The 27,946-nt window shown below is 44.8% G+C and overlaps 1 protein-coding gene across 1 annotated transcript in view; it reads right to left on the bottom strand.

Annotated features, from left to right (window-relative positions):
* Positions 1 to 220: 220 nt before the first annotated feature.
* The window catches only part of me1 (malic enzyme 1, NADP(+)-dependent, cytosolic), a 117,529-nt gene continuing 89,803 nt past the window's right edge, over positions 221 to 27,946 (bottom strand). Inside the window, exons 6-14 of the mRNA XM_071383574.1 lie at positions 18,750 to 18,853; positions 10,075 to 10,184; positions 8,076 to 8,173; positions 7,281 to 7,394; positions 6,033 to 6,138; positions 5,516 to 5,658; positions 4,553 to 4,726; positions 2,708 to 2,806; positions 221 to 606 (exon numbers count right to left, since the gene is read on the bottom strand). Of these exons, the coding sequence (XP_071239675.1) occupies positions 439 to 606; positions 2,708 to 2,806; positions 4,553 to 4,726; positions 5,516 to 5,658; positions 6,033 to 6,138; positions 7,281 to 7,394; positions 8,076 to 8,173; positions 10,075 to 10,184; positions 18,750 to 18,853 (1,116 nt within the window). The 3' untranslated portion in view covers positions 221 to 438. The remainder of the gene's footprint in view (positions 607 to 2,707; positions 2,807 to 4,552; positions 4,727 to 5,515; positions 5,659 to 6,032; positions 6,139 to 7,280; positions 7,395 to 8,075; positions 8,174 to 10,074; positions 10,185 to 18,749; positions 18,854 to 27,946) is intronic.

The following is a 27,946-nucleotide window of genomic DNA, read 5'->3' as shown; positions in this document are numbered from 1 at the left end:
GTGACATCAAAAACCCACTCTCCTCTCACCCTGTGCCTCACCGCCAACAGTCTTTCTCCTAGTTATACGTTTTATACACACATTATCTGTTAGCTTTGAATATTGTATTTTCCCTCTTAGTATGTCAGAGTCATGGGAGTAAACGATGGCGATGCCCAAACCCTCCCCGAGAAACCTCTCAAAGTACTGCACACACACACAAACACAATGACGGCAAATATGAAGTAAACAATCATTTAAACCATTTTATTTGATCATCGTGTCTATTTTGGTTCGTAGCCATCGCATTCATAAAGATCTTTTTCTCTTTTACATCAAAACCACAATCGCCATTGTCTTGATGTTATTGCACTTCTGTCGTCTCCTTCACTCCCTTCCTGGACCCTGGTCTCCTGTCACTTCTCCTTCGTGTCCCTCGCCCTCAGTCCCTCCCCCACGTCACAGTTTGCATGACTGGATGGTCATGGCGTCCTTGGGCCAGTGGTAAGAGTCAACAGCAAACTCGTCATAGTCGGTGCTGTAGATGAGAGAGCGCACAAAAGCCTCCTTATCCTCAGGCTCCGGGTACAGCGTCGCCATCTTGTGCTCATAGGCAAACTCCACGATCTGTAAGACACACAAACGCGATAGTTCATAGGTGGACACTGTATAGACTGAGTAGTACACAAAACATTAAGAAAACCTGCTCTTTCCATGACATAGACTGACCAGGTGAATCCAGGTGAAAGCTATGATCCCTTGTTAAATCCACTTCAATCAAATCAGTGTATTTTTAAATGTTTTATTTCACCTTTTATTTAACTATGTAGGCTAGTTGAGAACAAGTTCTCATTTGCAACTGCGACCTGGCCAAGATAAAGCAAAGCAGTTTGACACATACAACAACACAGAGTTACACATGGAATAAACAAACATACAATCAATAATACAGTAGAAAACCCTATATACAGCATGTGCAAATGAGGTAGAATAAGAAAGGTAAGGCAATACATAGGCCATGGTGGAAAAGTAATTACAATATTGCAATTAAACACTGGAATGGCAGGATGTGCAGAAGATGAATGTGCAAGTTGAGATACTGGGGTGCAAAGGAGCAAGATAAATAAATAAATACAATATGGGGATGAGGTAGATTGGATGGGCTATTTACAGATGAGCTATGTACAGGTGCAGTGATCTGTGAGCTGCTCTGACAGCTGGTGCTTAAAGCTAGTGAGGGAGGTAAGAGTCTCCAGCTTCAGAGATTGTTGCAGTTCGTTCCAGTCATTTGCAGTGTAACCAGTCACTGGAATGAGAGGCGGCCAAAGGAAGAATTGGCTTTGGGGGTGACCAGTGAGATATACCTGGTGGAGCGCATGCTACGGGTGGGTGCTGCTATGGTGACCAGTGAGCTGAGATAAGGCGGGGCTTTACCTAGCAGAGACTTGTAGATGACCTGGAGCCAGTGGGTTTGGCGATGAATATGAAGCGAGGGCCAGCCAACGAGATCATACAGGTCGCAGTGGTGGGTAGTATATGGGGCTTTGGTGACAAAACGGATGGGACTGTGATAGATTGCATCCAATTTGTTGAGTAGAGTGTTGGAGGCTATTTTGTAAATGTCATCGCCGAAGTCGAGGATCGGTAGGATGGTCAGTTTTATGAGGGTATGTTTGGCAGCATGAGTAAAGAATGCTTTGTTGCGAAATAGGAAGCCGATTGTAGATTTAATTTTGGATTGGAGATATTTAATGTGAGTCTGGAAGGAGAGTTTACAGTCTAACCTAGGTATTTGTAGTTGTCCACATATTCTAAGTCAGAACCATCCAGAGTGGTGATGCTGGACGGGCGGGCAGGTGGGGGCAGCGATCGGTTGAGGAGCATGCATTTAGTTTTACTTGCGTTTAAGAGCAGTTGGAGGCCACGGAAGGAGAGTTGTATGGCATTGAAGCTCACTGTTAGCACAGTGTCCAAAGAAGGGCCAGATGTATACAGAATGGTGTCGTCTGCATAGAGGTGGATCTAAGAATCACCAGCAGCGAGAGCGACATCATTGATGTATACAGAGAAAAGAGTCGGCCCGAGAATTGAACTCTGTGGCACCCCCATAGGAGACCACTAGAGGTCCGGACAACAGGCCCTCCAATTTGACATACTGTACTCTATCGGAGAAGTAGTTGGTGAACCAAGCGAGGCAATCATTTGAGAAACCAAGACTGTTGAGTCTGCCAATAACAATTTTGTGATTGACAGAGTCGAAAGCCTTAGCCAGGTCGATGAATGCGGCTGCACAATAATGTCTCTTATCGATGGCGGTTATGCTATCGTTTAGGACCTTGAGCGTGGCTGAGGTGCACCCATGATCAGCTCTGAAACCAGATTGCATAGCGGAGAAGGTACGGTGAGATTCGAAATGGTCGGTAATCTGTTTGTTAACTTGGCTTTGAAAGACCTTAGAAAGGCAGGGTAAAATAGATATAGGTCTGTAGCAGTTTGGGTCTAGAGTGTAGATGAAGGGGATGAGACAGGTTAAAGAAGGATTTTTAAGACAACTGAGACATGGATTGTGTATGTGTGCCATTCAGAGGGTGAATGGGCAAGACAACTCAACATGTTTAGTATACTCAGTGCAAGTGTGAAGACCTATTGAGGGTATGGAAGCATGAAGAACTAAGGACATGTGTGTGTGTGTGTGCGTGCAGATGTGTGTGTCTGTGTGTGCTCTCACTTTTACGGCCAGCTTGAGAGAGACATCTCTGATTGTGTTTAGGGGAGGGTACAGTCTTCCCTCCGACAGATCCTTCTCTGTCACCAGGTCAGCAATGGTCTGTCAGAGAGCAACCAAATGGATGAGTTAAACACACACACAGTCAAACAGATATTCGGCATACCTTAACACATACACACATTTTACTGTAAAGAGTACTGAGACATTGGAATGCATTTGAAATAAAGTTACATTTGATTAGATGTTCTAGATGATATACTGGCTAGGTGGGCATGAGGGTATAATGGGTGGCAATCAGTGTAGATAATGTGGCTAAGACTTGATATTCAGCCCACCCTCTCCCTCCTGCTGTTGCGCAACCGTCCTCCATCCTCAGTCTACCTCATTGGCAGGCTAAGTGTGGCTCTCATATGCCTGAGGCCCATGATGACAGTATCAAATAACATATGAAATTGTCATTCAGCACGGCACCCCCACTTATGCATCACTGTGAAGTTTTAATCGTCTCCCATGTCTGCAGAGCCAGGCAGCAGAGAGCAAAGCGAGCTGATTGGCATTCGCACGAGAAACAGCCTATGAGAGGTTATCAGTTTGGCCATTTTTTCTGACGGTTTATTAACTGGGCTCACGGGGATATTATTATATTTGCCATGCCACTGAGCTGGGGACAGACATGAGGACATGTTTAAGGGATTTCCTTCATGATCTGTAACCACAGACTGGGTTTCACTGTAGGGTTTTTGCAGACTTTAGTGTAGTATTTTTGCAGACTAAAGTCTGCAAAAACACTACAGTGAATACTGTAATATTTACAGTAGTATACTGTAGTATTTACAGTTAACTTTAGTATAAATACTGTCGTAAAGTAACTAGTAACTATATACTATAGTAATTCATGTAGTGTTTTTGTGGACATTCCTGTAGTATTTACTATAGTGTTCTAATTGTATTTTCCTTGACATCAAAGTGGAGTCTTTCTCCTTCAGGTACATAACCTGTAAGGAGGTAGGTCTGGGGTCTGAACGGATACTCCTGAGATTCTGCTCTTTTCTATATAACTGAGGTGTACCTGTACCTGGCATGTAGGTTTCTCACTCCTGGGTGGCACAAATTGCGATATGGGGGAGGGGAAGGGGCAAGGTATATGCACATTCGATACTGTAAAATGTACTATAGTTAACAAGTGTAGTGTTTTTGCGGGCTGTGTTTTTGCAGACATTTCTGTAGCATTTACGACAGTGTTTTTTGCGGATAATACTGTAGTGTTCACTATAGGATTCTACAGTTTACTATAGAATTCTATAGTGAGTACTGTAGTATTCTATAGTAAACTGTAGTAGTTTTCATGTAGGGTCTCCAGAAAGGAGTGAAGATGAAGAGGGAAGAAGAAAGAGGGTAGAGATATGGGGTAAGAATTATAGCGAGATTGAGTGAAAAAAAAAATGAGAAAGAGATACGGAGGCAGAAAGAGAGAGATATTGAATTGGAGAAAAGACACGAAGAGAGAAGGAGAAGAAGAGATATACAAAAGGTGAGAGATAGAGAGGGAGTTGAATAGGAAGTGATAGAGAGAGAAGAGAGAGTGTTGAAAAAGAGACAGAAGGCCAAATATAGGGAGGAAGATGCAGAGAGTCAGTTGAAGAAGAGCGAAGAAGAGAGAGTTGGAGGGTGTGTGTTAAGAGGATATTTTAATGAATGTCTGTCACCAAGCTATTTGAAAGTAAATTAACTGATAATTGGATGGATGCATTTGTGTGTGTGTGTGTGTGTGTGTGTGTGTGTGTGTGTGTGTGTGTGTGTGTGTGTGTGTGTGTGTGTGTGTGTGTGTGTGTGTGTGTGTGTTACCTCTGCGGTGGTGAGAAAGATCTCATCGGTGACGTGTCGGATTGCACAAGCGGTGACGCCCAGGCCGACTCCAGGGAACACGTATGCATTGTTGCCCTGGCCAGGGAAGAACGTCCGCCCATCAGGGAGGGTCACGGGGTCAAATGGACTGCCACTGGCAAAGATGCCCCGCCCCTGGACCAAACACAAGTGTCAACACGGGAAAATATATTACACTGTGCATATACTTTACCCCTCACCTCTCTAAATTAACTTTCCCCCAGGGTCATTGTAGTAAGTACAATATGTGCTCTTAATCAATTTATGGAGTGGCTGCATGGCTGAATTTTCTGGACGCCTCTTCCCGATCTCTAAGCAACTGAACCTTCTGTACCATGTGTGGGATTACAGGCTGCTCGGGCGAAAACACAGGACATCCGGCTGCCCAGCGGTTGAATACTGGCAAATTTCAATCACGCTGTCAATCAAATTGTGTGGTGTTGATCAATGAAAAGCGAAATGACCGTTTTGGGGTTAAAATGCAGACTGTTTAGACTGTGTCCTGCTTATGTTTATGCTACTGAAAAACCTTAAGTTACAACAGACAGAGGGTTGGTAACCTACATCCTAAATGAACCTATACAATATCGATCTTTTTTTAACGTTAGTTTAAATCGCCGCTGGGTTTTTATTTTAGCTGTTCAGAAATATGAGGCAGACGTAACCCAAGTAACACTTGAGCAGAATGCGATTCCTTTGTTTAGCTCTGGGGAGGTGGCGCCCAGGTGGGCGGGTCAGGGGGCGGAACTCAGTGGTTTGATTCGGTCACGCAGTCTCAGCCATCAATTTAACTAGTAAACACAACACATTCACTTATATCAACTTCTGTACACATACTGTTCAAGCACAGTGCTGCTTGAGTGTTGAAGTACACAGACATTTCAAGACATTTGCAGCCACACACTTCCAGACCCACTCCGGTACCTCTGTGATGGCGTAGCACTGCTCGGCAGTGCACTCTGCCTTGCTGGTGGGGTTGCTAAGGGCGAAGATGATCGGCCTCTCGTTAAACGAGGCCATGTCCCTGATGATTTCCTCCGTGAAAGCTCCAGAGATGGCTGCCACACCTAGAAGAGCAGGATCGTATTCATTAGGCACCAAAACGGAAGAAAACGGACTGAAACAGGGAGGGACTACCTGAACTTAAACCCAATACGAATTGCTCACTTTCATTTTCTGTTGCAAAAAAATTTCGCTACGGTGTATCCTAACGAATAAGACCCACGAGAAAACACATTAACCCTTCAGACTACAAACTCTAACCCAGGGGTTGTAAACCATCTCTATCCACCTGGAGAGATATTGGGTAGATATAATTTCAATTTAAATCTCAGTGTTTTACTGGATTGTATTGAATTATAATCTGTATAAATAAAGGTTAAATGAAAATCCAATTGACCCCCCCCCCCCCCCCCCCCCAGTGAGCTGATTGGTGTATTACCTATGATGGCTGTGGGTTTGAGTTCATGCACCACATCTACCAGATTCCTCATCCGCTCGTGCTCGTGGGCAAACCTCTCCTTCTCATGGGTCAGGTGGTCTCTGCCCTGAGAGAGTGGAAGAGAGAGAGTTGGAAGACAGATCATGATGAAGCTCGTTTCTACACATGCCAACTGGCAGCTGCCAACAACTTATGCTCTCGTTGATGATCTCTGAAATAAATACACAGAGGGATTCAAACACAGACACGAAAACACAAAGACTATCTGCAAGAGCCAAAGATTCTGAACTTCTCCACCCTAACCCACTTAAGGGAAATACGCTTGATGGGGTTTCAGTGGAGTCAAGTGCTATGTGTTTTGGTCACTAGAGGGCAGTGTTGACTCAATGCTGGTCTACAGAGTTGGTGACAAATGTACATCCAGCTTGCCAAAGGCTCCATGCAGTTATATTCCTATAAAGTGAATATCAACAGGCACCACCCCTCTGTCTGCATGTCTGTCTTTCTGCCTGCCTGAAAGCCTCATCATTGAGTTGATCAAATAAGGATTACTTCTATAAACAATTCCCTCTTCATCTTTTATTGCGTCAACCCTGTGGTCAGAATGACCTTTTCAAGACACTGTCCTGGAAAAGGTCCTACGGTGACAGAAGCGTGGACACAATACCAGCTTCTGGTGTAATTGAGTGTGCGCTGTGCAGAGTTATTCTTATCATTGATCTGACAAACATGCCTCAGGTGGCAATCTCCGGGTAGTTCTTCAGTCCCCAACCGCATATGGATCATGCCAGGTCTAAGACCGTGGCAGTTCTCGGTTGTAAGAAATGCAATGCCGTTGCCTGTGTCAATACAACAACGGACTCAAAGGACTGGCAGACAACCAGGCTCAAACTCACCCACACCTGGCAGCATCTGGTGAAACCCTAAATGAAATGCATAACACATCTACACCCCATGATAGACTCTGCCTGTCTTGTTGAACTATGAGAGCAACTACTCTCATTCAGACTCATGTCCGTCCGTCCGTCAGTCCATGACAAATGATGTATGATAAACAAGGCTTGGGATCAATTCCATTTAAATCCAGTCAATTTACGAAGTAAACTGAGATTCTATCCGTCACGTCATACATCATGAATATATGCATGTCTATAGGTCCGGACAGTGGGGACTCCAGACAGAGCTGTGTCTACTCTACAGGGGCTGAGTGACCCTGGCCGAGTGGCAGAGCGGAGGTACTTGTATCACCTTGACGATGAGGCCCTTGGAGTCAACCATCCAGATCTTGCGCAGAGCCTCGTCTTTTGGGAGTCCCTCCTTCTCCATCGCCATCGTGATGAGGTCAGCGATCCCCATCGCGGCCTGGGGACAAGAGGGAGAGAGAAGGCCGATGTGATCGGAATGACTCTGTGCCCCACAATTCACTTCCCTGATCAAACAAGGAATAAGTCCCTAGCTTTCACCCCTAAACCTGCAGACAATTTACCCAGTTATTTATTATTCAGACTTAATATAATCTTGACTCTAGTTATATTAATGCACACCTTTTATTTTGGGATTTAATCCAATGTAGGTCAGTGAAAGGCTCAACAAGTCCTGTTCTTCTGTTCTCAGCACAATAACCCTTTACTGTAAATGCCCTCAAAATTCTACACATTACCATTTACTTCCCTTTCAATACAAAGTGGTCATGCATCAACATGGAAAACACATGAAACAAGGCATTTGAAAGGGGGTCCTATAGTTCACAGTCAGGCCAAGAGCCCCAGAGACTAAAAGACATTCTAAATGTCTCCCCATTACAAATGATGTTGTGCTAATCACAGTTTTATGGCCATGTTCTCCTGTTTATTAGAGACAGAGTCTGTTGAGCCACAGCCTAGAGGTCTACTAGACCTCAATAAAAAGCTCAGTGATTGGGAATTTGGAGCATTGGTTTGCGCTTATTTCTGATTCTGTCATTAGGGGCAATCAGTCTGCCGTGTTTCTGAGCAGAAGAAAAACAGGAGTGAATTTGCACATTGGCAAGAGCTCTGCACCCACCTCCCCTGCACCCTGGAATACAATGGTGTGGTCTGACATCTTGCTCTTGGTGACACGAAGGGCAGCGAGTAGGCCGGCCACCGCCACTGCAGCGGTACCTGGGGGGGGTTTGGGGGGGGGAGTGACATATATGATTTAGACCTGCAAGTGTGAGCTTTCCTCCAGTGAGTTACTACTGCAGTGAGAGAGAGAGAGAGAGTATAAAAGACGGAAAACAGCCAAAATAAAAGATGAGACGTATTACAGAGCCACACCGAAACACAATCTCCTCAGTACATCATAGAGCTTGTACAGCAAAAGTCAATTTGCTCTTTATGTTGTCTGCAGTAATAGCAAGCAGATTTACCGAGACAGAGAATTAGAGAGAAAATATGTTTTAGATTAGCCTGCAGGTATCACAACGCTACCAGGGCTCATTTCTGGGGAATGTAGTTTTATTTGACAGACAAACTAATGGCTCCTCAGACATGGTGTGACTGAATCTGTGGTCTCATTAACCAGAGCGGATACAAAAAAAGTTGGCCCGTGTCCCAAATGGCACCCTATTCCTTGTATAGTGCGCACAGGGCCCATGGCCCTCTGGTCAAAAGCAGTCCACTACAGAGGGAATAGCGGTGCCGTTTGCGACACAGCCCGAGTCTGGAGTCTCTGGACTTACTGTTACATTACTGTTGTTTTCCACAAGACTCTATCAAACCCAACACACTGGAGAGAGAGCCATCAGAGAGATGGATCAGAGAGATGGATCAGAGAGATGGATCAGAGAGAGGGATCAGAGAGAGCCATCAGAGAGAGGGATCAGAGAGAGGGATCAGAGAGAGGGATCAGAGAGAGCCATCAGAGAGAGGGATCAGAGAGAGCCATGAGAGAGAGAGATCAGAGAGAGGGATCAGAGAGAGAGATCAGAGAGAGAGATCAGAGAGAGCCATCAGAGAGAGGGATCAGAGAGAGCCATCAGAGAGAGGGATCAGAGAGAGCCATCAGAGAGAGGGATCAGAGAGAGCCATCAGAGAGAGGGATCAGAGAGAGCCAGAGAGAGGGATCAGAGAGAGGGATCAGAGAGAGCCATCAGAGAGAGGGATCAGAGAGAGCCATCAGAGAGAGGGATCAGAGAGAGGGATCAGAGAGAGGGATCAGAGAGAGCCATCAGAGAGAGGGATCAGAGAGAGCCATCAGAGAGAGGGATCAGAGAGAGCCATCAGAGAGAGGGATCAGAGAGAGCCATCAGAGAGAGGGATCAGAGAGAGGGATCAGAGAGAGCCATCAGAGAGAGCCATCAGAGAGAGCCATCAGAGAGAGGGATCAGAGAGAGGGATCAGAGAGAGGGATCAGAGAGACAGATCAGAGAGAGGGATCAGAGAGAGGGATCAGAGAGAGGGATCAGAGAGAGGGATCAGAGAGAGCCTCAGAGAGAGCCATCAGAGAGAGCCATCAGAGAGAGGGATCAGAGAGAGGGATCAGAGAGAACCATCAGAGAGAGGGATCAGAGAGAAGGATCAGAGAGAAGGATCAGAGAGAAGGATCAGAGAGAGGGATCAGGGGCTCGGTGTGTTTGTTTGAGATTTGAATTAGTGCTCCATGAACAAGCTATCTGATTTAAACTGATTGATTGGATGAATGGGTGGATGGATGTGTGTGTGTGTGCGTGCCCACTTGCATTGGAGAAAAAAGAAAAAGGGATATAGGGAGGGAGGAAGAGAAAGTGTAAATAGAAAAAAAGAGAGAAAGGAGGATGATTGATCGAGAGGGAGTTTGAGTGCGTGTGTGTGTGTGTGTGTGTGTGTGTGTGTGTGTGTGTGTGTGTGTGTGTGTGTGTGTGTGTGTGTGTGTGTGTGTGTGTGTGTGTGTGTGTGTGTGTGTGTGTGTGTGTGTGTGTGTGTGTGTGTGTGTGTGTGTGTGTGTGTGTGTGTGTGTGTGTCGTGCGTGGGGTTCTTGTGAGCACGTTATCGAGTCTCTGTGCAATTGACATCGGCATTTTGCAATTGAAGTACACGTGTACCTTGGATGTCATCGTTGAACGTGCAGTACTGGTCGCGGTACTTGCTCAGCAGACGGAAGGCATTGGTATTGGCAAAGTCCTCAAACTGGATAAGACAATCCATTCCATACCTGTGGATAAGACAGCCAAGTCAGATAAGACCACATTCACATCCCTACCCCTTTTCCTAGTCATTCGCCACAGGGCCAAGAGAGTTCAAACAAAGGAGAGAGCTGAAAATCAGAGTAATCACTTCCAGGACTGTGATAATGCTGTGCGTCTACAGTACAGAGGAATGTTGCCCACACACACACACACACCTCTGTGTAGCATGCTCTATATAGTGCATTGCCTATGCTTGTACCAAGTCCCTCTTCTACACCATAAGAATAAGGACCTTCACAGTTCTGGCCTGGAGAGGGCACTCCTTCACTGTTGAGGAGTTACATTTGAAACATGTGGAGTGGGTTGCTGTATGAGCTCGGTGTGTTTACGCATCCGACTAATTATGCATGCAAATAAGCATGTTTCAATGTGTAGGCTATGCCATCCAGCGATCCACTTTGTCAATGAAGCCACGAAAATACAGTAAGAAACTTGGTGTTCAGGACTGATTCCACGACAGGCTATTTGCCTCTGCTTTAGTGACCAATCCTCAAACAGCTGTCCTTCAGGTTACTAGACAGGTGAAATGTCGGTCGAGAAGGGAGATCTACTAGCGACCACAAAGGAACGGAAACACTATAAAACCCTGAGTAATGGCAAGAGTAGCAGGACCACCTAGTAAATCATCCCCAGTCCACTTTCTACAAGCTAATCCACAGTCCACCTGACAACCCCGTTCACCGACATATAGGCCTCGTCATCCACTGACACAAAACCCGACAAAAACACGACACACAGAAAATAAGAAGTGCGTTTACGAGTTGCTAAAATAGCCTGAGCAGAAAGTGACTCCTGGTTCCCATGCTCTCTTCCGCAGTGCTGTAAATCTGTGAAAACAGAGTAAAATAAGCTATTGTATCAGTGTCACACAGATACAATAGGGGTAGAGGGAGGGACATGCATTTCTAATAAACTCCAGGGCTCGCATTTCGGCTGGTTGGCGCGGGAGGAAATTGGGGATAGGTCGAGCAAACAGAGAGCGACGCCAGCCAGGTATGGACCCGTCAACCAAGGAGAGGGAGAGGTGATGTGAGTTTCATCCCATTGTTCTTTATGGATCTTTCTAGCTCCAATATAACTCGGTTGTCTCTCCCCTCTCTGTCTTTCTGTCCCTCTCCATTATTTCTCTCTCTACCTCTCCCGTTCGCTCCTTCTCTCCATCTTTCTGGTAAGGCCCACCTCGTCATACCCGGCATATGGAAAATATTCACCCCGGCAGTTCTGCAGCTTATTGTACAAATCACTAAAGCTGTTTCCCAGTTGGCCTTCTGCTGCTAAAAAGCTTAAGCATTCAGGGCAGGAGGAGGAGGAAGCATTGAGAGGGGGATGAGAATTGGAGAGGAAGGATGAGAGGATGAGAGTTGGGCTTCAGTGATAATAAAACTTTAGCTCCAGATCAGAGAGGTGGGTTCCATCACTTTGTCTGTCTGTCTGACCCTATATTCATCAGACTCAGCCGTCTGTGATGCAGCACATTCTGTAAGTGGCGATTGACGCAGGGAAGGACTTAACGAGCGCTCAAAACGAGCACAGCAGGACCGTGGAGAGAAAATGTGTTTTCTATCAGGCAGAGGGGGAAAGCAAAGTACTAAAGCAGGGCAGCTATGGCTAGGGGGGGGACTCGAGAAGCAGCCAAAAAGACACCGTAAACTTTTCATTGTCTCAGGGCTCAGAGAGGCGCACAGCGAGAGAGGCGTGGATGCTGTCGCCACTGCAGCGCCACTACCGCCCCCTACCGTGCTTTAGTGTATCGCTACGAGGTCACCTCAGTTCATCCAGGAAAACAGGCGCCCTCGCATTTCTTCAAAGGGGTGGTTTTGGAGGCAGAGGGTTGTGGCTCTTGTAGCGCTGAGACAGACGACAGTCATGCAGCATGTGACAAAATCATGTAGTAAGGAGCGGATAGCTTCGAGTTGAAGCACAGACTGATTTATCCTGCTGATAGCTAGTACATGGTCAACACAGCTCTGTATATGAGTTCTAATGAGGACTGAATGGCCACAATCAATCAATCAAAACCAAAATGAGAATGTTTGTGATGGAGGGAGAGACTGAAAACAGTGACTGTGTTGGATCAGTCTTGGCTAGGGTCAAGCCCCTGGTCCTCAGGCCATACCAATAGAGAGAGGGGGAGAGGGGGAGAAAAGGGAGAGGGAGTAAGGGCTAGAGGGGAGTTAGGCGTGAGGGCTAGAGGGGGTTACCTCCGACCAGAACAACACCCCCTGGTATGTATTAACGATTTCCATTCTCCCCAAAAGCCTGTTGTCTTTCTCTGACGAAAGAGAGAGAGAGCGAAACAGAGAGAGATGAGAAGACCTAAAGTGCTAAAATCAGCCCATAACTCAATGATAGCCATTAGATATTGGGGAAGATGGCTGTTATGGAAAAAAGGAACAATCCAAATCAAATCAAATTGTATTGGTCACATACACATGGTTAGCAGATGTTATTGTGAATGTAGCGAATTGCTTGGGCTTCTAGTTCCGACAGTGCAGCAAAAGCTAACATGTAATCTAACAATTCCACAGCAACTGCCTAATACACACAAATCTAAGTAAAGGAATGGACTAAGAACAAAAACATATAAATACATGGATGAGCAATGACAGAGCTGCGAAGGCAAGATGCAGTAGATGGTACAAAATACAGTATCCATATCCATGTACTCGGACTGTGACTTGGCAGGGGGAATACGTTCTCTCTACCGGTCCCTCCAGCTCCACTCCTCAGCTCCTCTGTCAACTAGACTGTCCACCCAGACTCCTAGGAGACAGAGTGGCTGCAGAGACAACTGGCAAACACTCCATCCGTCACTGTAGATTAGAGGGACAATGTGGGGGAAATTCTTCCTCCTTGCACCTGCTTATGGGAGTGTTCACAAGACAGTTAACCTAGCCTGGTCCCAAATCTGTATGTGATGAATAGCCAACTCATTTGGTCGTACAACAACCATAAGAGTTGGCTTCAAAGCACAAACGGATCTTGGACCAGGCTAACCACATCTCCCTGGCACAACACACACCTGTGAGCTAAGGCTGTGTGTGTGTGTGTGTGTGTGTGTGTGTGTGTGTGTGTGTGTGTGTGTGTGTGTGTGTGTGTGTGTGTGTGTGTGTGTGTGTGTGTGTGTGTGTGTGTGTGTGTGTGTGGCCCTGCTGAAGGGGCTCAGAATAGGTCTGGGTTGCTTACGCATTGGTTACGCTGTACCACATCAGGCCAAAAAACGCAGTGTTCCGAGGAAAAGTTGAAGAAACACACCCAGTAACGTAATGCAGGTAAACAAATACACTCACACACGCCAAAAAAACATTGCTGGTTATGTGCTACTGTACAAGGGAGAGGACACCATAGATCTCAACTCAACTAGGTTGGTCTAAGTCTAAAGGTAGGCCTAAACTTTACTACAAACTGCCAGTCTCTTGTACACTGCACACTACACTATGGGGATATGTTCCAAGAGGTAGCCTAGTTGGACAAAGAACGTGCATTGGTAAGCAGCTTAGATAAGTAGGCAACTCTTTCTCAAATTGCCCACAAACGCCAGAGAATACTAACATCTTTTTGGCCAAATATTATATAAAATGTAGGATTTACTTGCCTATTTAAGTTTTTATATACCTTTTTTTTTTTGATGCAAAAATCTTCTAATATAATTGAGTTAATGCTTACGTTGTGTAAATAACTCCAACACATCGAGTGAACTGTCAAGCATGATCAACCTTAGAGGACATATGTAAGATCAAGAGAACATTTGTTAAATGGATGATCACGGATTGTTTAAATCGGATTTGCGTCTGTAGCCTATCGCTAGAGCTGTCTTAAAGAATGCGAGGCACAAAAAATGTAAGGGTTGAATTTAAATATTGATTAAAGGGTACAGTGGTATTTCTGTAGATCGGCTATAATCAACTCAAGTGTACTATTGTGTATAACTTCCTTGACTTGGTGACATCATCAAGGGGTTGGCATGGTTATTATTGCTAAGCGATGTGAGGTTAAGTAAAACAGTGTGGCGTTACCAGCATAATACTGTGATGTCACAACAGTGTTGACATGGAAGGTTGACGTAACTGAATCATATGAGATTACATTGGTTGCATTGAGGTCCTTATTAGAAGAGATCATGACAAGAATGTACCTAACCGCTAACCAAAGTACATATTTGCTGAACAGTGGGAGCGGCTCAGGTAAATTTGAATTTGGGATTAAGATACAGTACTTGCATAAAGTTACATGTGGAGAATGAAGGACAGACGTGCTGTTGCCACCTTATCTGTGCTTGAAACTGTATATCTGACATTGTTTATCTCAATGGTGACATGTGATAGTGACTAATGGATCTTTAGAGTCACAAAGCCTGATGTCATGAGACGTGATCGCATGCAGTTGTTTTAAATTTTTATTGCTTGTGGTAAAATTTCACAACTCTCAGTGCAAAACTCAAAAAGATCATCAAAAACGTTCATCCCATTTTCGATTGACTAATAAGTACGACAACACAAAATCACACAGTAACTTTTTCACCAAACCTAAATCAGTGTTTCATCTAGAAAGACCTTTCATGTAAAGTTTCACAATGCAATCTCAAAATACTTTTCATGTGATCTTCTCATTTGTTTAACATCTAACATCTAAAATATGTTCTGATTTGTTTAACACTTTTCTGGTTACTACATGATTCCATATGTGTTAGTTCATAGTTTCGATGTCTTCACTATTATTCTACAATGTAGAAAATAGTACAAATAAAGACAAACCCTTGAATGAGTAGGTGTGTCCAAACTTTTGACTGGTACTGTATATATTGTATATACAGAGGCCAATGGTGACCAGTGGCCTCTACGATTATGTTCCTACATTTCTTTTGTTTACTCTTTTATACATTTATTTCTTCATTCCTCTTATAAATCAAAATGCATTTCTTGGAGTCAAAGGTTTGTGTGTGTGTGTTGTTTGTGGGTCAGACCATAACTAATGCGGTCTTGAGTCAAACATAGATAGGGGTATGTGTGCTACAGGCAACTCTGTTGAGTAATATCATTTTTTGTAGACAACAAGTGTTGCTTCATGAGGTTTATATGTGACACACACACACACACTTTTCACTGATATCGGCTACTCATTGGCGGATGGACTAGGGCTGGAGTGCACAGACGAGGCCTCCATCAATATGATACTTTCCTAGCACTGCTAAAGCCATCTGGGGGACGTCACCAGCACAATACAGACCTCTTTTGTTCTTGACACTTTCATTCTTCTGTGATTTACGGCTTGCGTGGATAATACACATTCGTACGGAAGGAAATAACTTGTCGGCACGGGAAAACACTTAAGACTATCACCTTTTGATGGGGCGCTGAGGTTTCTCACTAACTGACAAACTTCCCCTACAGTGAGTGTAAAGCCTTTTGACACACTAAAATGTTTGACATCCAAGATGGCTTTGAGAGATGACAGCAGATTTCCCATGTGGAGGATCGCTCAGACGCGGCGGTGTTACGTCTGGACCGGCGCGTGGGATAAAGAGGACAAATTAAAGACCCTGGCTCCTTGAGGCAACTTAATTCCAGGCCCGATGAAACCTAAACTTGTACCTGGGATCTTTCCGGAAGTGTCCTCTATTTCCAGGTTTGAGGGGGGCGACAGAAGGAGGCATGAAGTGGGTCTTGTTCCTCTGTGTGCATACCAAGGAGTCGCTGGCCTCCATAAAGAATGTCATGGACAAGGGCGCTCTGTCCAAACACAGCTGTCCAAGCAGGATAACTCACACACACACTGTCCTAAACTTTACATATACCTGTACAACACACACACACACACACACACACACCAGAGTTAGGCCCTGCTAGCTCAGTATTTGTTTCCATCTCCCTGTGTGTGCATCCACATTGGCTGCCTGTTCTTTAAGTGTCCCTGGGGGGGGGGGCTGAGGGGCCTTGGGGGCTGAGGGGCCAGAGAGGCTGAGAACTAAGCCTTCTTAATAAAGCCCCAGCATCTCGCCTCCCTCTTTCCTTCTCTCCCCCAGAGAGCAAACATCTCTCAGCACCACGCATTATTTCCCAAAATCCCCTCTCCATCATTAAAGACGGACACACAGTCTGCATTCCTTCTCCCCCTCCATCCCCATCTACCAAAGAGGTTTAACCCAAAGCTGGCCCCGTAACCATGGCGACGGACAAACAGGAAGACGGACGACAGAGTTGTTGGCTTCAAAAGAGGGAACCGTTGCTCATTAAATTATTTGACATGGGGACAAAAACGTGGGCGGGAAATGGTCGAGAGGCACAGAGAGGGGCAGAAGTAAAAAAAGATCCTCGACTTCTCAGGCATTGAAATACCTTGCGTGCTGCCCCGTACACCAACCCCAATTCATGCAAACCTGAGGATGCCAACTCTCATAGAACCAATTGGATTGCAAAGGAAACTTCTCCTGTTCAGCATTTGAAAACGTTCTTGCCAGTTAGAGAGGGCTCCTCACCCAAAAGATCAAAGACTTGAACAGTGTCTAGACTCTTGGTGGGCCTTGGTTCCTCTGGTTTCAAATATTGTGGGGGAGCCTGTTGACTGTTTTCTTTCTGTATTCTTTTCCAATAGTCTGGCCAGCGACTAAAGGAGAGGAGACACATGTAGACTGTTTTCACAGGAGCCATCTTGGACAAGACCGTGGCCTGAAATCAATTACAAATGCTTGCACGGCCTTTGATGAGCGAATATATAAAAATATATATGAGGCAGCGTGAGTATAAAAAGCAGCTTCAGAATATAAAGTGGCTCCAAATGAGTGCACGGCCCGCCTAAGAGCTCTCTCTGTTTCTCTCAAAATGAAACAAGAATATTATTAAAAACTCCCAGACTATAATCATTCATTCCTTCATTCATTCAATCTCCAAACCCATAATCATTTGTTTTCCGCCAATCCGGCTCTTTCGGGGAAAAGCTCTGCCGTTCCCCGGAGTTGTGAAGCCACCCGGTTATTAAGGAGTCATGGCTTTCCCCTGCCAGTTGGAGAGGCCCCAGACCCTGGTCTCTGCTCTGCTCTGGCCTCTGTGGAGCTGAGCTGGTCTGACATTAAGCAAGGTCACATGTGACCGGGGGTGGTCAGGGGCAGCTTTCTGTCACCGAAGACAAAACATCCGTCACTACAGTGACAGGGCTGGACACACTCCAAGCCCAGGGGGAAAGTATAGGCCTCTCCATATTCATCCCCTTATTTATACAGTCATCCATCCCCACAAAGTGACAAAATATCCAATATGAATGTACAGATCTAATGTCGATATGGAATATCAAACAGCACTTATATCTAGTTATGCATCTAAGCCCAGCGAGCCCATCTCTGACCAATCCTTATCCTGCCATGTCAAGCACAATACAGAACGTTTTGGAGACTGGGGTTTGAAAGGGCTAGATTGGTTACATCACTAGGCTGCAGGATATGATGGGTCTGTTGGTGTGTGTGTGTGTGTGTGTGTGTGTGTGAGAGAGAGTGTTTAGAAACTTGGTGAACGGGGAACTCATAGTGCGGTCGGGTATCTTTCTCAGTGTCTGACCACTTAAGTCAGCACTCAGAAACGGCCTCTACCCACAAACCAGAGGCACATCCACCCTCACATTCCAACCGTGTAAACGGGAGGCTCAGATATGATTTATAAGCTCAGCAGACCCACACCACCACGGCAACAGCATGAGGTCAGCTTGAGAACGAGCCTGTGCTCCTTCGTCTGATGTGTAATCGGACCTATAGTACGACAACATGTCGACACACAGGCTCGGGACGGTATGTCGACTAAAGCTGGGCGATACGGACAAACATCCATATCGCGATAAATTGCCTGAATTGATGCAATAACAATAGAAAAAGAAAGATATGCTTCTAACATTAATGTGCACCACCGTTTATTTATTATCCTTCTACTACTAGTTTGATGGTTGAAGCCATCAATTGTACCATTAACAATCACCCATATTAGCAAACTTGTTTCATTTCAAACTTGACATTTCTGTAGCATAAGCTACTTATCGTAAACAATATAGCAGCAAAGTGGCTGCAATAAGTGCCCAATAGACATGAATGGTAAATGATGCACTGTGTAGTTTTGGAATCACTTTTATTGTAAATAAGAATAGAATATGTTTCTAAACACTTCTACATTTAATGTGGACGCTACCATTATTATGGATAATCATAAAGATTTGTGAATAATGATGAGAGAGAAAGGTAGAGGCATAAATATCACCCCCCCCCAAAAAAAATGTTAACCTACACTGTTATTGGTAATGGTAAGAGGTTAACCCTTTCAGAGTCACTGTCCTGAACTTTAGATAAAACAGTGTAGAAGACGGAAATGTTGGTGTGATTCTTGGGCAGTAGTCATATACCTCATTTTCACTATGGTCAACCTTAACCATACTGTGCTGGCTCAGATACTTTTTGGGGCACGTGGTCCTTTCCAGCTTGGTTCCAGTAACTATGGTGGATGTGTGACCAGACTAACCCAGCTTGGCTCAGTAGTGTGAAAATAGCTCTACTGTACCTGTCCGACACTGCCTTCATAAACTCCTCCAGCAGGTCATCATAGGCCTGGCCTCGAATCCTCTTGTGTCTCAGCCCGATGTACAGAGGGTCCTTCAGCAGCTCCTAGAAAAATGGAGAGTGGGGGGGTTAGGGTCAGTTCATACAGCTTTTTCCATATGCAGCAGCTGGGTATGTCATACATACTCTAGGAGCAGACATCACACTGTGAGGCATGAGAAAGAGGAGTTTGGTCTGATAAGATTCCATTTGCTCCTGCATTTTAGACCACTACTTATCTAAAAAAGACTGGGTTAGAGTTCCCAAGGCCGCTATCCTTCAGACTCAGATACCACTGACCCTCACCAAATCAAAAGTGTTGGCCTTATCACCCTTGTTGGATTGAATTCCATTTCTGTTGTCACTTTTTACTCCTCGCAAGGGCTATGATGGGAGAAACAAAGTCAGACTCGCTGGTAACGCTTAGATCCCTAAATTACCTCGTTGCTGTAGGTAAAAGCTCAAATTAAGCTTCGGGACAAAAATATGTGGAAGTCATTTGCTGACAGTCATTGGAAGAAGTAATCCACTCTCCCAAAACTAGAAAGAAGAAGAAGAAAACTGTCCTCTGGTCAGAAAAGTGCATATTTTTTTGTGTGCAATTACAACAGGTTAAACCTTAATCGGCCTATCATTCCCCTTTACTAGGGATTTCAATGCCGCTGGTGCTGGCTGGATTTGTGTCAGGCCAAATTTTTGGGATAAAAAAACACCACATCCTTTCACCAAAGGATGGACCAATGGAGGAACCAATATGATGGGAAAGGTGAAATTAGGTTTGGTTACCATCACAAAGTCCAGTTCACATCCTGAGTAGTTAGTCCGTTTTATTGCGTTCCAAGCTGGCATGTTATGAATGTTGTTTCGGAGACGCCAGATTGAGACAGAGAGAAAGAGGGATTGACTAACTATGCTGGCACGTCAGCCCTTTGACTGAGGCCTGAGTCCAGGTCGAGTGCGCGCGCGTGTGTGTGTGGGGGAGAGGAGAGCAATGGCATCTGATATTATAGTGAATATTTAAAGGTTTAAAGGGCTTTGAGAGGACAAGAGGAGACATTCTCTTCAAACACAGACCAGGGTAGGATTCTGAGAAGTTTAATTTGTCAGCCTTAATATACGTCTCTGCTGTAGCCCCTCACATCTCTTCAGGGAGTGGAAGAGATGAGACTCTCCTCTATTCATAATGTTAAGTGCTCCCTTTACCCCAATGGATGGAGAGATGAAGGGATGAGAGGGAGGAAGGCGTGGAGTTGGGATAAGGATCAGGAGCAGAGGTCGCTGGGCATGTGTGTGTGACAGTATGTGGGTATGTGTGTGTGTGTGTTTTTGTGTGTGTAGCTTGTCTGCATGTCTGTGGTGATCCTGATGGAGTGCTTGGTGAAGAGGGGCCTGGGATTAGAGGGCCCCTGTATGTGATTTATCACACACACACACACACACGCACTTTGATGTGCACTTAACACACACACACACTACATCATGTCCACTCTGCAATGTGTCTCTTCTTTGATGTGGTCAGCTAGTGTGTTTTATTGTGTGTTTTTATACTGTACTTCTTCTATTTGTCTTATCTATCTCTGGCATGTCTGTAAAGAGAGCCACTTGGAGCCAGGTTCTAAATGGGGGATGTCCTCCCTAGGCTACTGCCAGTCTTCTACCCCCATCCCCAATCCTGGCCCCCCTGTCTGCCTCACTGTTTGCTTCAGTGGGGGCTCCTCAGAAGAGGAAGGGGAGGACCATCCTCCTCAGTGAATTTCATTTTTAGATAAAACCAAATAATTTATTAAAATACACTGTTTTGCAATGAAGGTCTACAGTAGTCTCAACAGCACTCTGTAGGGTAGCACTATGGTGTAGCTGGAGGACAGCTAGCTTCCGTCCTCCTCTGGTTACATTAACGAGGCTCATGGTTCTCACCCCCTTCCATAGACTTACACAGTAATTATGACATCTTCCGTAGGACGTCCTCCAACCTATTAGAGCTCTTGTAGCATGAACTGACATGTTGTCCACCCAATCAAACGATTAGAGAATGAATCTAGTACTGAAAGCATAAGCTACAGCTAGCTAGCACTGCAGTGCAAAACATGTTTTGAGTAGTTGACTCCGAGAGAGAAAGACAATAGTTAAACAGTTTTGAACAAATTCTGACAATGATCTAGGCTGTGTGTAGCGGTTATGATACGGTTTGGCTTGGATTTTTTTTTTCACCTGGTCACATACAGCTGATGTGTTGTGAATTGAAGTCCACAAGCAAAGGGAAAAGGTGAGAAGCAGGAGAGCGCATAGATGTGAAAAGGAATACAACGTGGCTGCTATGAAAGTGAACTCCGAAGGGACACCCCACTTTGGGTCCAACACATTGTGTGGGATGACATCACCGGGGTCTCATTTCAGTGTGTGTGTTATGATACAGAGGTTATACCAGGTAATATCAGTGAAAGAGAAAGGGAGAGAAAGAGAGAGTGAGTGGGAGAGCGAAAGAGCGAGATGAGAGAGGGCCAACTTTCCCATAACACTCACTGTTTAGTTTATTTCCCACAAGCCACATTTAGATTAACGGCCATTTAGAGAAAAACAAATGTATGTGTTGTATACTCACTCTACAGATCTGTTTACTGGGAGGGAAAACAACGTGCAGACACAGAGACATGTCTTACTGATGAGTGTGAGTGTATACAGTTGAAGTTGGAAGTTTACATACACTTAGGTTGGAGTCATGAAAACTTGTTTTTCAATCACTCCACAAATTTCTTGTTGACAAACTAGTTTTGCAAGTCGGTTAGAAAATCTACTTTGTGTATTACACAAGTAATTCCAACAATTGTATACTGACAGATTATTTCACTTATAATTCACAATTCCAGTGGGTCAGACGTTTACATACACAGAAGTTGACTGTACCTTTAAACAGCTTGGAAAATTCCAGAAAATGATGTCATGGCTTTAAAGCTTCTGATAGGCTAATTGACATCATTTGAGTCAATTGGAGGTGTACCCGTGGATGTATTTCAAGGCCTACCTTCAAACTCAGTGCCTCTTTGCTTGACATCATGGGAAAATCAAAAGAAATCAGCCAAGACCTCAGAAAAAAAATTGTAGACCTCCACAAGTCTGGTTCATCTTTGGGAGAAATTTCCAAATGCCTGAAGGTACCACGTTCATCTGTACAAACAAAAGTACGCAAGAATAAACACCATTAGATCACGCAGCCGTCATACCGCTCAGGAAGGAGACGCGTTCTGTTTCCTAGAGATGAACGTACTTTGGTGCGAAAAGTGCAAATCAATCCCAGAACAACAGCAAAGGACCTTGTGAAGATGCTGACAGAAACAGGTACAAAAGTATCTATATCCACAGTAAAACGAGTCCTATATCGACATAACATGAAAGGCCGCTCAGATAGGAAAAAGCCACTGCTCCAAAACCGCCATAAAAAAGCCAGACTACGGTTTGCAACTGCACATGGGGACAAAGATCGTACTTGTTGGAGAAATGTTCTCTGGTCTGATGAAACAAAAATAGAACTGTTTGGCCATAATGACCATCGTTATGTTTGGAGGAAAAAGGGGGAGGCTTGCAAGCCGAAGAACTCCATCCCAACCGTGAAGCACAGGGGTGGCAGCATCATGTTGTGGGGGTGCTTTGCTGCAGGAGGGACTGGTGCACTTCACAAAATAGATGGCATCATGAGGTGGAAAATGATGTGGATATATTGAAGCAAAATCTCAAGACATCAGTCAGGAAGTTAAAGCTTGGTCGCAAATGGGTCTTCCAAATGGACAATGACCCCATGCATACTTACAAAGTTGTGGCAAAATGGCTTAAAGACAACAAAGTCAAGGTATTGGAGTGGCCATCACAAAGCCCTGACCTCAATCCTATCGAAAATGTGTGGGCAGAACTGAAAAAGCATGTGCGAGCATGGAGGCCTACAAACCTGACTTAGTTACACCAGCTCTGTCAGGAGGAATGGGCCAAAATTCATCCAACTTATTGTGGGAAGCTTGTGGAAGGCTACCCGACACGTTTGACCCAAGTTAAACAATTTAAAGACAATGCTACCAAATACTAATTGAGTGTGTAAACTTCTGACCCACTGGGAATGTGATGAAAGAAATAAAAGCTGAAATAAATCATTCTCTCTACTATTATTCTGACATTTCACATTCTTAAAATAAAGTGGTGATCTAACTGACCTAAGACAGGGAATGTTTACTAGGATTAAATGTCAGGAAATGTGAAAAACGGAGTTTAAATGTATTTGGCTAAGGTGTATGTAAACTTCCGACTTCAGCTGTATGTCTGTGTGAAAAATAGACGAGAGAGAGAGAGAGATGTGCATCTGTGTATGTGATGAGATGCAAGAGAGCTGAATGATGCGTCTTTAACAGAAACAGTGTGTGTGTGTGTGCGTTTGTGTGTGCGTGAGAGGGAGAGAGGGAGATGTCCACAGGTAGCAGGAACCCCACAGAGCAGCACATCCCATAAATCACAAACATCCTATACAGGAGCTCTGCCATATCCCATCTGTTTACTGGATATGCTCCCAAAACATTACCCCTGGACATGCTCCCAGAACATTACCCCTGGACATGCTCCCAAAACATTACCCCTGGACATGCTCCCAAAACATTACCCCTGGACATGCTCCCAAAACATTACCCCTGGACATGCTCCCAAAACATTACCCCTGGACATGCTCCCAAAACATTACCCCTGGACATGCTCCCAAAACATTACCCCTGGACATGCTCCCAAAACATTACCCCTGGACATGCTCCCAAAACATTACCCGTTGCTTTATCATGTTCTGGAATTACACACTACCACAGGGAGAAGAAACTGACTGGGGGAGATCCAGGCCGAGTCTCACATAGCACCCTACAGTATTTCCTAATTCCTATATACTTTTGACCAGGTCCCATAGGGAATAGGGTGCCATTTTGGACACAACCCAGTCTTTCCAGTCAAGGTCCAGACGTCGCATGCCTGACCTCAGTCAAGGACTCCTCATACCTACCCAAGGTCAGAAATAAGCCGATAATAACAGTCATGTTTTCAATGATTTACTGCCTACCTCCCGCCACCTCCTACCGCTGTGTAACCCTCTGTCTGTAGGGGCTGGAGCATGGCATCAGGCATGAGACCAGTGTGTCTGAGATAATATATGATGAGTCATGCCAAAGGAACTCCATATGGCTTAAGACACACAGGCACTCCATTTATCCTATTACAACTCATTCATCTCTTTAGAACAATGGAAAACTAGAGACTAGAGTGCAAGGTCCTAGTTCTCGTGAGGTTGTGTATCACATGCGCACACACACATAAATCTGTGCGTGTGTCGAGGCATACATGGGTGCGCCCGTGCCTGAATGAGTGTTTGTGTGCCTGTAGTGATCCTGATGGAGTGCTTGCTGGCACATGCTGCTGCCAGGGTGGGTGAGTTGATTTTTAAGGTAAATGTGCTTGGCTTGTCATAAACTCTGTCAGATGCTGCTGTGTGAGATTATTTTGCAGTGCTACATCTGCAAACACTTTACACGTTTGGAAAACAAGAGGCAGAAACCTGTAAATCCTCGGAGTGTGAGGAAGAACACCTTTTCACACATGAAGGTTATGGCCCATTCTAGCACTGTGTGATTTGAAGAACTGCCCATTATTCTCAACAGTTGCAGTACCGCATGAAATATGAGCACACACCGCTAAATGCACACATATAATAAAAAGATTCCTTACCCATACATACATAAACTCAGCAAAAAAAGAAACGTCCCTTTTTCAGGACCCTGTCTTTCAAAGATATGGGCACAAACCCATCATCGCTGGAGCAGACAGGACTGGCAAAAAGTGCTCTTCACTGTCAAGCCGCGGTTTAGTCTCACCAGGGGGATGGTTGGATTCGCGTTTATCGTCGAAGGAATGAGCGTTACACCGAGGCCTGTACTCTGGAGCGGGATCGATTTGGAGGTGAAGGGTCCGTCATGGTCTGGGGCGGTGTGTCACAGCATCATCGGACTGAGCTTGTTGTCATTTCAGGCAATCTCAACGCTGTGTGTTACAGGGAAGACATCCTCCTCCCTCATGTGGTACCCTTCCTGCAGGCTCATCCTGACATGACCCTCCAGCATGACAAAGCCACCAGCCATACTGCTCGTTCTGTGCGTGATTTCCTGCAAGACAGGAATGTCAGTGTTCTGCCATGGCCAGCGAAGAGCCCGGATCTCAATCCCATTGACCACGTCTGGGACCTGTTGAATCGGCGGGTGAGGGCTAGGGCCATTCCCCCCAGAAATGTCTGGGAACTTGCAGGTGCCTTGGTAGAAGAGTGGGGTAACATCTCACAGCAAGAACTGGCAAATCTGGTGCAGTCCATGAGGAGGAGATGCACTGCAGTACTTAATGCAGCATGTGGCCACACCAGACAGTGACTGTTACTTTTGATTTTGACCCCCCCTTTGTTCAGGGACACATTATTCAATTTCTGTTAGTCACATGTCTGTGGAACGTGTTTAGTTTATGTCTCAGTTGTTGAATCTTGTTATGTTCATACAAATATTTACACATGTTAAGTTTGCTGAGAATAAACGCAGTTGACAGTGAGAGGACGTTATTTTTTGTTGCTGAGTTCACATACATGCATACATACATACAGTTGAAGTTCGAAGTTTACATACACTTAGGTTGGAGTCATTAAAACTCGTTGTTCAACCACTACACAACTTTCTTGTTAACAAACTATAGTTTTGGCAAGTCAATTAGGACATCTACTTTGTGTATGACAGTGTTTTCCAACAATTGTAAACAGACAGATTATTTCACTTATAATTCACTGTATCACAATTCCAGTGGGTCAGAAGTTGACATACACAGAAGTTGACTGTGGCCTTTAAACAGCTTGGAAAATTCCAGAAAATTATGTCATGGCTTTAGAAGCTTCTGATAGGCTAATTGACATACTTTGCATCAATTGGAGGTGTACCTGTGGATGTATTTCAAGGCCTACCTTCAAACTCAGTGCCTCTTTGCTTGACATCATGGGAAAATCAAAAGAAATAAGCCAAGACCTCCGAAAAGAAATTGTAGACCTCCACACGTCTGGTTCATCCTTGGGAGCAATTTCCAAACGCCTGAAGGTATCACATTCATCTGAACAAACAACAGTACGCAAGAATAAACACCATGGGACCACGCAGCCATCATACCGCTCAGGAAGGAGATGCGTTCTGTCTCCTAGAGACGAAAAAGTGCAAATCAATTCCAGAACAACAGCAAAGGACCTTGTGAAGATGCTGGAGGAAACAGGTACAAAAGTATCTATATCCAGAGTAAAACAAGTCCTATATCGACATAACCTGAAAGGCCGCTCAGCAAGGATTCACCCAACTTATTGTGGGAAGCTTGTGGAAGGCTATCCGAAATGTTTGACCCAAGTTAAACAATTTAAAGGCAGTGCTACCAAATACTAATTAAGTGTATGCAAACTTCTGACCCACTGGGAATGTGATGAAAGAAAGAAAATCTGAAATAAATCACTCTCTACTATTATTCTGACATTTCACATTCTTCAAATAAAGGGGTGATCCTAACTGACCTAAGACAGGGAATTTTTACTAGGATTAAATGTCAGGAATTGTGTACAACTGAGTGTAAATGTATTTGGCTAAGGTGTATGTTAACTTCCGACTTCAGCTGTACATACAGAAATGAATAGAGGAACATAGAAGGTAGACAGACCGAGACAAATCCAGACATAGCAGAGAAACACATCGCAAACATGCACGCACACAGACACTACAGACATATACTCTTCGAAAAAAGGAGAACCATTTTTGTTCTGTGAAAACCAAAAAGTACCTGGAACCAAAAAGGGTTCTTCAAAGAGTTTCCCTATGGGTACAGCCAAAGAACCCTTTTAGGTTCTAGATAGCTCTTTTTTTCAAAGAGAGCACACACACACACACATATATATATGGTAATAAACCCCCATTTGCTCTCATCCTCTGGGAGCAGCTACAGAGTGCATTGAGGACACAGACAAAGACTCTGAGGCAGCTAGTTAAAGTGGGTATTTTGATGCCTATAAAACGTACGGGAAGAGTTGAGAATCCCCCAAGCATCCCTAAACTGGATCTGTGCACCATAGATGGCTTCTGGATAGTCTATGGTCTTTCAAAATCTTAGAACAATAGAGTTCATGCATAGAAGTGTCTATGGAGATGCCACTAAAGAGATGGGGGCCAAAGGCCATGGTATTTACCTCTGCTATGAGGTAGAACAGAGTGGGAGAAACTGGCAGAGAGAGAGAAAACATAATCCTATTCACCAAGATCCAATGCCACCTACTGTATTCATGCTGTAGTGCAAGATCTTTTATAGGTTCTCTCACAGGCCTTTTATGTGTGTTTTATGAATAAGGGGGATTTCTGCTGGGTCTCAGTGTGGTTTGATGAAGTGTGAATTGGCCAGCCGACATAAGAGAACATGGAGAGAGTTTGTGGACACCATCCACACAGCGAATGCTACCGCTGACAAGGATAGGGCTAGTCCCTCTGTTCAACTCTGCTTCCGGTCTCCTTCCCTTTCCCTCCCCCTTCCTTTATTTATCCCTCTTTTATACTGGTGTCCTCGTTTTGATGCCCATGGAGTGTCTCTCATTATTTCTCTCCATCTCCATTGATTATTGCCAGTCGTTTACATATTTGACCGGTCCTATACCCAAGTAACCCCAACTCCATCTCCCTCTTCTTTCCTCCCACCCTTTATCCATCTATCCTTCTTTCACAGTGATGTCTTCTTTTATGTCTCATTCTCAGCATCTTGATAACTGTCTAGATCATGTCTATCCTTGACCAGACCGACCCAACTAACCCCAAATCACCATTTATCCTCTCCCCAACTCTTATACTGAAACACAAATCAGTGGCTAGGAGAGCAGGTCCAGGCCCAGGAAATCAGAGGATGGCTCAGAGTTGATTCAGCTGTGGCTTAAAAGCCAGGCAGCAGGCATGTGGTGGCAGTGCCACGCCCTTGGCCCAGCTCTGGATGACATGGAGAAAATACACAGAGTTTAAATATAGCCGTGTACACAACACAGACTATTCTTAGTTTGCTCCTGTTTAACAGTGTAGCCACAGCACACGTGCCGCCAGCCTA

This window comes from Salvelinus alpinus, chromosome 35 (assembly GCF_045679555.1).
Source record: "Salvelinus alpinus chromosome 35, SLU_Salpinus.1, whole genome shotgun sequence".
NCBI classification, from domain to species: domain Eukaryota; kingdom Metazoa; phylum Chordata; class Actinopteri; order Salmoniformes; family Salmonidae; genus Salvelinus; species Salvelinus alpinus.
The sequence above is the reverse complement of the archived record's forward strand: the minus strand, read 5'-3'. Positions and strand labels throughout refer to the sequence as shown.